The sequence below is a fragment of the Girardinichthys multiradiatus genome, chromosome 20 (assembly GCF_021462225.1).
Source record: "Girardinichthys multiradiatus isolate DD_20200921_A chromosome 20, DD_fGirMul_XY1, whole genome shotgun sequence".
Lineage (NCBI taxonomy): Eukaryota > Metazoa > Chordata > Actinopteri > Cyprinodontiformes > Goodeidae > Girardinichthys > Girardinichthys multiradiatus.
Window position 1 is genome coordinate 7,006,663 of NC_061812.1, and position 10,902 is coordinate 7,017,564.

The window sequence follows — 10,902 nt, forward strand, 5'->3', positions numbered from 1 at the left end:
ATTTTGTTTGATTGTTTTAAGATATTGGGATTTCATTTTCTTCAGAATTTTTTATTTATTTATTTTTTGCTGTAAATGCACTTCCACTGGCTGGGAGGCAAAGGAAAAAGAGAATAAAATCCAGCACCACCTGAGGCAAGTCTGAGTCCTCGGCCAAATCCGACAGGCCTAATCAGTTTTATTCCAGAACTAGTAAGTGACATCTTATAAGCCTGGGACTCATTTTATATGATTGCAAACCTTGTTGGTATATATGAAGTGATAACCAAACCTTTCTGATCAGTTTCATTTAGAATGTATTTTATAAAGACTCCATCTATTCTCTAGCTACATCCTCTTCTGAAAAATGTTGACTTTTTATTCCAAAAAGACAACCATGGTGAAGTCCCAATGCTGAACCCAAAAGTGTGAAACAATGGTTCACACTGAGGGGTAATTTACACCACAATAGCTTCATCCAACTCTTAAAGTCTGTGATGAATTGACATTTTCAAAAACTTCCCTGGAAAAAAAAAACAACATGAATTTGAAGGTGCATTTTTTTTTGTAATTTTATTTTGCATGCACTAATCCAAAGCAGCAGATAAATGACAAAGGCAGGCACTTCAGGCAAGATGTCAAAGCTGCAAATGAATCAAAAAGAAAACCTTTACAGAGTTCTACAATGCGGTGAAAAAATAGGAAAAAACTAAATGAAGACACAGTAATTTATTTAAATGACGTAGTGGGAAATTAGTTCTAGCTGGTTTATATATCAGTCCTTCAGAGGAGTGACAAACCGTCCCGATACAAGCAAACAAATATTTCTGACATGGTAGCGCTGTTTAGAACAAAACATGTCCTGTTTCATCAAACCTAACATGAAAACAACAATTCTAAAATAAATTCGCTGTACGTCTCGAACCTCCCATGGTATGAGGTTAAACACAAAACTGACGAGCAAAATTGTGCACAATTAAAACCCCAGAAGAAAATAACCCACAAGTAAAATGTGAAAATGATTGTAAAATGTCTTCATGGTGTGCTGAACAGACCTTTATGATCAGCACAGGTAATCTGCTATATTTTCATGTGAATATGATCCTGATCTACGTCTCCAGTCAAGGTGACTCATTTGCTTTTCTAATTACTCCTAAAACTGTAGTTGTCAATTTATTGGTTTACAATTTTAAATCTTTGGGATAACTTTAGGATTTGTGGAAATCCTATTTAAAAAGGTTGCATCTTTGAACCTGACAGCCTTCCGAAGCTTGGAAGTACTTCTGACAATATTTTACTTTTGACTTATTAAACAGGGTCAACATGAATGTAACCCCTGTGCTAATTTTTGACTCCTCAGTGATGTTTAACTGTTTGATGAGTTTGATCATGAATCGGTTTAAGGACTCAGCAGGTTCACCGATGTTGGGGTGTTTCAAGGGTTACTCATAATGTTAAAATTAGCTGCTGAACTCTGCAGAGTTAATTAGCTTCTGAAAACAGCTCTTTTAAAACCTGACCAACTACTTTCTTTTCTTCATCATCCTTTTTATTCATTAAATCTGCTGATGCAGACCAATCATGCAGCGCTGTGCATTGTATATTTATATTCTATGAGCTCAACTTTTTGGTTAGAAATGATAATACAGGTTTGTTCTAAGAATTATGAGAAAGTGTGTAAATAACCGCAGCTTCCATAAATAAACATAAATACTGAATAAAGTGACTGAATGTTACATTACAATCAAACTATGAACACCTCTTTATCCAGGAAAAGTCTTTAGAAATTTGTCAAACTGAGCTGCATTTTCCAGAGGCGTTTTGTGGCCATTTGTTCAAGCAGGAGTAAACGGATCGTGTGATCGGACTGGATTGAATCACGTCGCCGGCCGGCTGCTGAGTTCACTTTTTCTTCTGCACTTCCTGCAGCATCTTCAGAGCAGCTGTGTTCTTGGGTTCCACTTTCAGCAGACTGCTCAGATCATCAACACAGGGCTTGATGTCCTGCAGGGACGAAGACGAGAACTTTAGGGGAAAAGCTAATCAAACCTGAGACTTGATATGAAAAAAAAAAAAAAAAAAAAAAAGATTTCAAGCGGAAAAACTGAAGAAAGTCAAAAAGGTTCTTTTTCTTTCTAAAGCTGACTGATTAAACTCAACGGTATATAGCCATGTATTATACATTAGACAACTCATAGTTGGAGGAAATGAATCTGGTTTGTAAAATGCCTTGAGATGACATTTACTGAAACAGCACTAACCATTACAGCTTTTTAGGTAAAAGGTTTGATTAAAAAGTTCATGGTTCTCATAAACCTTAAATAAAACAAAAGACATTTTTTTCTTTTAATGAATGTTTTAATTATTTTCAACATATAAAATTAGACATCATTTTGTAAACAGGACTGAGTTTTGCTTTAGGCCATGAGTCCCAAACATGGACTGAGTTCACACTGAGACTGTCCTGCGTTTAGTGAACATTTCAATAGTACAGTGATTTCACAGTGAGTCAATCCTGTTAAATGTTGAGTTTATGGTCCATATTTTAGGTCTTTTTCAGTAAAACAGGATGTCTGTTTCGTTTGATGCAACATTAGGTGCAGCCACTTGGGCAGGAAGATTTGCAGCTACCTTAAATGTTTTCTACCAGGAAGGCCAAGACTAATGGAACCAAGGGATCCCTACCAAAGCCTAGCTCAGTCCCCACGGCCCACGGTCGACCCAAAATCCCTCAGAAGCATCAGCCACCAGCCAGGAACCCACCACCCTGAGACATGGCCCATGCCCTCATACAATAAAATAATACCAATGGGTAGAGCTTCGACCCTGGTGTATGTGTGTGTGTGTTGCTATGAATGCAGGTATGCATGTCTATCTATAGTGTGTTAAAACTGGGGCTGCAATTAACTACTGACAGCAGGGTTTCTCCCACTCCAACCCCAAAGTGTCTTGAATGTGATAGGCTGTGTATGTAAGGCTGTGACTAACATCTCAGGTATGTGTCACAAACATTATGCAACATAAGAAAACCTGCCTGTGCTTTAAAAGAGCATCATCAACACACTGCTGCCATCAAAAGGGCAGCCATTGGGAGTATTTTTTTTTATAGGAAAGAATGAAAAATACAACAAATTCTACACATATTTAATGCACTTTTTAATCTTTGGTAAATAAATCTGCAGAAAATCTGCGTGTTTAGAGAAGTTACATCAATTTTTAAATAATTTAACTCTAAAAAGTTAAATGTGCACACTCTGCGTGATGAGATGCTGCAGGCTCAATGGTCAGTAACTATTCCTACCTCTGGACACAGAAGCAGACTGAAGGGCAGACATGAAAGGGATTTGAGCTGTTACCTTGAGCTCCTTGTGAGCCTGCGCCCTCCTGTAGAGAGCCTTCACGTTGCTGCCATCAATCCTGAGAGCCTCGGTGCAGTCTCTGACGGCGTCCCTGTACTGCTTCACCAACAGGTAGCACAGCGCCCTGAGCACAATTACACAGCCGACTGAAACATCTGCCAGCTCTCTAAAACAGAATTTCACCAAACAGCTACTTTTCATTTGATAAACTGAAATTCATCCATTAAATGTTAGTAAATAAAGGCTCATTACAGGTCTTTGATGTTTGTTTTTTTTTCATGTCTGCTTTATTTATGATCCATGTTTGCCATATTTTCATTTTGTCATACTTTTCAAGTGTGTCATATATACACTGTACGTGATACGATACATTAAAAGCATGCCCCCAAACCAAAATCGAAATTATTTCTCATATGATTCTGTGAACAAAACAATTAAACTGGCCTGGCTCACCGGTTGGTGTAAGTTGTGGCCTCGCTGGGGTTGAGTTTAAGGCTCTGGGTGTACTTCTCTATGGCCTTCTTATGCTCTCCTTTCTTCACCAGACCATTGCCTTCTTCCTTCAGAGCCTGGGCTTTCTTTATGTCTTTGTCATTTAGTGCTGGTAAGAAGGCAAAAAGAAAATGGAACCAAAAACGTTTAACCTTCGTCATTTGATCAAAAGAAGTATGAATATTTAATATGTGGAGTTAAAGATTCAAATCTTCATGTTAGCTTCAACATGCTGCTGAAAACAATGAGGACTAAATGCATATGCCTTATTAAAAGTTCACTTGAAGAATAACGTTAAACATTCTAAGTAAACTTTAAAAAAAAAAAGAGCTGTGAAGTTAGTTTATTCTCTAGAACGTTCTAGATATGCACCAGGTTTATCTGCTTTCTTGATGCCGTTGTGCTGCGGAGCAGGGTTCGGCTTCAGAGCGTTGGGTGCAGCCTGCTGGGCGAGCTTTTCCCTCACTGACAGAGGGACCGTGGGGATAGGTGGAAGTTTTTCTCTCCATGATGGACCATCTGCCTCTGTAAGGGCTTTTGTCATTCTGAGAAACAGCAGAGAAAACGAGAATTTATTTTCTTTAAGCACTAAATAAATTACAGTCTTTATAATAAGCTGCCAACAGTGCCAATGTCAATTTCTTTTTAAAATCACATTTAAAACCATGCAAGGACCTAAATGCTTTACAGTGAAATAAACAAACATTTCACTGAATAAAGTAACAATATAAAGAACTGGTCCTGTCACCACTGTTCAGCAAAGACGTTCTTTCTTCAAACACCCCTCTCCTAAATGTTAAAATGTATTTATCTGTCGGATATAACAACACGGACCAGTTGACCTGGTTACTAACCTGTTGGTGCCGTCGTGAGCTGCTGCTATGTTGCAGTCAATCTGCAGAGCGGTTTTGTAGTCTATGTAAGCATGTCTGTAACGCTCCAGAGCTTCGTAGGCAGCAGCACGTCGGAGCAGAGACTTCACATTGAACGGGAACAACTCCAGAGACCTGAAAGAGCACATGCACATTACATGTCAACAACTTTGGGTGTGTGATGATACACACCCAGCGTATGTTTTGGAATAGGGGCTAAAATGAAACAAACGGCCCATTTTTCACATTAAAGGTTATAAATACACTTAAAAGCAACGTTTCATAGTCATGAACATGACTCGTTTAAAACCAATCACTGCATGAATTTTCAAACCTAAAACACAGAAACATACAAAAGGAAAAGAAGCTTGACAGGTCAAAGCAATAAGGAGAAAATGGTAAAAAAGACACAAAGTAGAAACGTATGAAAACTACTTACGTATCGCAGTCCTTCACGCATTCTGCACAGTTCCCATCCTTCAGGTAGCTGGCGGCACGGTTTGAGTACAGAATGGCTAAGTCTTCAGGGTTCTTTTTACCTTTAAAAAGAACAACAAAATGGCTTAAAGCGCTATGTTTTGCATACAGGACCCCAAGGAGTGAAGGTACAGATTAGTGCTGTCGTCATAATCGACGACATTGACAATTAACATAAATATTTTTAGTCAACACATAAAAGGTATGAATTGAACAAAAATTAAAGTTATTTTCCTCCAAAACTTCAGACTAGCTCAGCTCCAGTCAATGTCTGGCTTCATCTGAACAAGTCTCAAAGCAAACTCAGTGAATAAAGCGTCTAATTCCCTGCTCTGTGGTGTGGGAGTGCTTTTTAGTGATGGTAAACAAGAGATACACAGTGAGGTTTCATTGCAAACCACAGCACCACATATGCGACGCAAGAGTATCTGAAGAGACGAGACCCAGATGATACTGATGAGTCGGCGGTAATGCAGCTACCCACAATGGTCAGCTGTACTTTCCTACTGAATAAATACTTGAGGAACCACTGTGACTGCATCCAATGTGCAAACTTGATAATATAGACTTAAAGCATCCAGCTTCTATTTCTCACTCTGCCTTGGACTTGTTTTCCATCCATCTCCTCAGCAGTAATTCTGCTCTGTCAAAGCTTCCTAAACCTGTGGGGCAGCCAACCATACAGACTTACGGTGTCATTTACATTATCTAGTTGTAATGATTCTAATTTAAACAAAATAAAGTTTTATGGAAACATGTTTTTGTTTAAAGGTTTCCCTAATAGCTTATATGAGCTCTTTTTTGTGATTTCCAATCTAATCTCATTCTGAATACTCAGGTACTCTTTGTAATTTGTAAATACAAAGGTTATTAACATGCTGTTTCATTTATTTTTGTTTTATGGTATGCCATAAATATAAACAAATTACTGGGATAAACACATAAAATGCATTATGATATTAGGAGGAAAGGGTGTTTAGAATAATAATACTAATGATAATAATAAAAAGGTGATTTGTGCCAGCCCTACTTCAGACCAAAATAATGTATGTTACAGTATTAATACAAATACTACACTAATTTGGACATATTCACAATATCAGTAAGTGAAAACCAGTGACTTAAATATTGTGCTACTCCCTTCAGATAGTTTTATTAATTGGTTGTTAAAACTTATATCTTGAGGACAAGGATGGAAAATATCCCCCTAAGACTAATCTTCTGATTCTCAGGGCTGGATTACATGTCTGAAAGTTAAAGGTTCCACAATCATGGTACCTTCAGGCCCGACCCAGAGTAAAACACCAGTAAGCCTGGCACTTGTCTCTAAATGGTACAAATTAAAAGCTCCACCATCTCTGACACAGATTTTAGAAAAATGAAGAATCGTACTCGTCGTCTTCCGCTTCTCCGGGACCGGGTCGCGGGGGCAGCAGACTCAGCAGAGATGCCCAGACGTCCCTCTCTCCAGACACCTCCTCCAGCTCCTCCAGGGGGAGCCCAAGGCGTTCCCAGGCCAGCCAAGAGACATAGTCCCTCCAGTGTGTCCTGGGCTGTCCCCTGGGCCTCCTCCCGGTGGGACGTGCCAGGAACACCTCCCGAGGAAGGCGTCCAGGAGGCATCCGGTACAGATGCCCGAGCCACCTCAACTGGCTCCTCTCGATGTGGAGGAGCAGCGGCTCTACTCCGAGCTCCTCCCGGATGGCTGAGCTCCTCACCCTATCTCTAAGGGAGTGCCCGGCCACCCTACGGAGGAAGCTCATTTCAGCCGCTTGTATCCGGGATCTTGTTCTTTCGGTCATGACCCAAAGTTCATGGCCATAGGTGAGGGTAGGAACGTAGACCGACCGGTAAATTGAGAGCTTTGCTTTTCGGCTCAGCTCTCTCTTCACCACAGTGGACCGGCACAGTGCCCCCATTACTGTGGCAGCCGCACCGATCCGTCTGTCGTTCTCCCGCTCCATTCTTCCCTCACTCGTGAACAAGACCCCGAGATACTTAAACTCCTCCACTTGAGGCAGGAACTCCCCTCCAACCTGAAGACAAGCCACCCTTTTCCGGTCGAGAACCATGGCCTCGGACTTGGAGGAGCTGATCTTCATCCCAGCCGCTTCACATTCGGCTGCGAACCGCCCCAGTGCATGCTGTAGGTCTTGGCTAGAGGGGGCCAGCAGGACCACGTCATCTGCAAAAAGAAGAGACGAAATCCTCTGGTCCCCAAACCAGACCCCCTCCGGCCCTTGGCTGCGTCTAGAAATCCTGTTCATAAAAGTTATGAACAGGACTGGTGACAAAGGGCAGCCCTGCTGGAGTCCAACATGCACCGGGAACAGGTCCGACTTAGTGCCGGCAATGCGGACCAAACTCCTGCTCCGCTCGTACAGGGACCGGATGGCCCCTAATAAAGGGCCCCCGATTCCATACTCCTGGAGCACCCCCCATAGGGCATCACGAGGGACACAGTCGAATGCCTTCTCCAGGTCCACAAAACACTTGTGGAACAGTTGGGCAAACTCCCATGAACCCTCGAGTACCCTGTAGAGGGTATAGAGCTGGTCCAGTGTTCCACGGCCGGGACGAAAACCACACAGCTCCTCCTGAAGCTGAGGTTCGACTATCGGTCGGACTCTCCTCTCCAATACCCTGGCGCAGGCCTTGCCAGGAAGGCTGAGGAGTGTGATCCCCCAGTAGTTGGAACACACCCTCCGGTCCCCCTTCTTATGAAGGGGGGCCACCACCCCAGTCTGCCAGTCCAGAGGCACTGTCCCCGCCTGTCACGCAATGTTGAAGAGGCGTGTCAACCATGACAGCCCTACAACATCCAGAGACTTGAGGTACTCAGAGCGGATCTCATCCAACCCCGAAGCCTTGCCACCATGGAGCTTTTTAACCACCTCAGTGGGGTGATGAAAGAGTCCAACCCCGAGTCCCCAGCCTCTGTTTCCACCAGGGAATGCGTGATGGCAGGATTGAGGGGATCCTCGAAGTACTCCTTCCACCGCCCAATAATGTCCTCAGTTGAGGTCAGCAGCTCCCCACCCCCACTATAAACAGTGTTGGCGAAGCACTGCTTCCCCCTCCTGAGGCGCCGGACGGTTTGCCAGAATCGCTTCGAGGCCAACCGGTAGTCCTTCTCCATGGCCTCACCAAACTCCTCCCAGGCCCGAGTTTTTGCATCTGTCACAGCCCGGGCCGCAGCACGCTTGGCCTCACGGTACCCGTCAGCCGCCTCAGGAGTCCCACAAACCAACCACAGCCGATAGGACTCCTTCTTCAGCTTGACAGCATCCCTTACTGCCGGTGTCCACCACCGGGTTCTGGGATTGCCGCCGCGACAGGCACCGCAGACCTTACGGCCGCAGCTACGGGCAGCAGCATCGACAATAGATGCGGAGAACATGGTCCACTCGGACTCTATGCCTCCAACATCCCCCGGGATCTGGTCGAAGCTCTCCCGGAGGTGGGAGTTGAATACATCCCCGGCCAAGGGGTCCGCCAGGCGTTCCCAGCAGACCCTCACTATGCGCTTGTGCCTGCCAAGTGTGTCCAGCTTTCTCCTCCTCCAGCGGATCCAACTCACCACCAGGTGGTGATCAGTGGACAGCTCAGCCCCTCTCTTCACCCGAGTGTCCAAAACATGCGAGGCCTGATGATACGACAACAAAGTCGATCATCAACCTCCTGCCTAGGGTGTCCTGGTGCCAAGTGCACTGATGGACACCCTTATGTTTGAACATGGTGTTCATTATGGACACCATGACTAGCACAGAAGTCCAATAACAAAACACCACTCGGATTCAGATCGGGGAGGCCATTCCTCCCGATCACGCCTCTCCAGGTGTCACTGTCGTTCCCCACGTGGGCGTTGAAGTCCCCCAGCAGAATAATGGAGTCCCCGGGAGCGGCACTATCCAGCACCCCCGACAGGGACGCCAAGAAGGCCGGGTACTCTGCACTACCGCTCGGCCCGTAGGCTGAAATGATAGTCAGAGACCTCTCCCCAACCCGAAGGCGCAGGGATGCGACCCTCTCATCCACTGGGGTAAACCCCAACACGAGACGGCTGAGCTGGGGGGCAACAAGCAAACCCACACCAGGAAAATGAAGAGCGACTCTATAAAGTGAAGTTGCTCAACCTCTTCAGAGGCGTAAATACTAAAAAAAAAAAAAAAAAATGTTGAATATGTTTTTACTTTAATCATGTGCTTTTTAAAATGTGCAACCCACCCAGAATATGTTGTATTAATGATCACTGGACTTAAAAATCAAATCAAAAATACTCACTGAACTTCTCCAGTTCCTTGATGGCCTGGCTGTAAAGACCGGTGGCATCTCCATACTGGCCAGTCTTGAAACATTCATTTCCTGCCTGCTTTAGTTCCGTCCACGGCTTGGGCTTCGGTTTCTGAGGCATTTCTATATTTTAAAACTGTTGCAGGAAAAGAAATAGGAAAATGTACCTGCTCAGGAACTTGATCATTTTTACTAAAAGGAATTATATTTAAGATACCTTTAAATTCTAACTAAGAATTTTTTTTTTTTTAGAGCTGAGGGAATGATAGATATTCAAAAACATAATTATATGATTGGATACAATAATTAAACTTATAACTAGGATCGAATGAACTGCATGAAACCGAATTTGAGTCGGACTGGATTGATTTGAGAACATTTATCTATACGTAAACTGGACCCGTTTGTGTTGACATGACGTTCCTACACACAGCAATCCAAAGAGCCTAACAGGACACCAAGGAAAGTGAAAAAGAAAGCAACAGCGACCTTTAGGTATAACATTCCTTATAACAGTTATTCGCAGGCTGTGGATCCTTCTGTGACAGCAATTGTACATTAATATACTCGGTCAGTGCAGTTTATTGTAAATGGGTTGCTGACAAACAACAAGTCGGTTCACCTATTAAAGTCATTGTGATTGTATAACTTTCAATTTAGTGATCAAAGAAAAGCTAACGTTAGCTAATGATATAATCCAACAAAGAAGTCTGGCTTTCTAAATCATACGTTAGTTAAACAAATTCATTATTTGCTGCAAATAATTTAACTACAAAAACTAAACGACAGTTTATCGTGACTATATTGTGAAACAAGACTCTTGTGGACAGAGTGTTTTGAGGGGTGTCTTTTAAAGCTAACTACCTAGCTACTGCTAACCTAGCTCTGCCAATGTTAGCACATCTTACCGGCTGTTTGGTCTAATAGGAAGGAACACAGCGGGGAAATCCTACTGTTCAAAACAACGCAGAAAGGGACGACCGTTGGCAGTTGTCTTCACTGTTTTTACCAAATAAACCAGCCCTCATCAACATTACTCTGAGCACTAATGTCGTCCTGCAGGTTTACAGACACGAGGTTGTCCTCGATCTCTACGCAGGTGGTGTAAAGAAGATGCCGGTTGGTTCTAGTCACTTCTCGCTTTAGTGGAGGGACGGCTAACGTATATCGGTTTCACTTCGTTTTAACGCTGCGTTCAGGGACGTTGCAAAGTGTGGCAAACCTGACGCCGAATAACCGTTGCGTTGCATTGCGCCTTCTAGGGTCTGTCCACTAGAGGGCGCCACTGCTTCAGTTTTCCTCTGTTTACGCTCAGGTTTTCTTCTGGTCTTGTGGAGTGTCACAATCCAAATGAATTAGTTTAATAAATATTTACATACGTAATTACTTAAATAAAATGGTAACAGATCGATTTGAAGAATAAAAATGTA

The 10,902-nt window shown here is 43.2% G+C and overlaps 1 protein-coding gene across 1 annotated transcript; it reads right to left on the bottom strand.

The window, feature by feature from the left end:
• Nucleotides 1-533: 533 nt before the first annotated feature.
• Nucleotides 534-10,709, bottom strand: tomm34 (translocase of outer mitochondrial membrane 34). Its single transcript, XM_047348740.1, has 8 exons — nucleotides 10,381-10,709; nucleotides 9,464-9,608; nucleotides 5,142-5,241; nucleotides 4,685-4,837; nucleotides 4,203-4,375; nucleotides 3,792-3,939; nucleotides 3,336-3,462; nucleotides 534-1,983 (listed from the first exon to the last, which is right to left on the bottom strand). Exons 2-8 carry the CDS (start codon nucleotides 9,591-9,593, stop codon nucleotides 1,882-1,884), a joined length of 933 nt encoding a protein of 310 aa, XP_047204696.1. The 5' UTR covers nucleotides 9,594-9,608; nucleotides 10,381-10,709; the 3' UTR covers nucleotides 534-1,881.
• Between the last annotated feature and the right edge of the window lie 193 nt (nucleotides 10,710-10,902).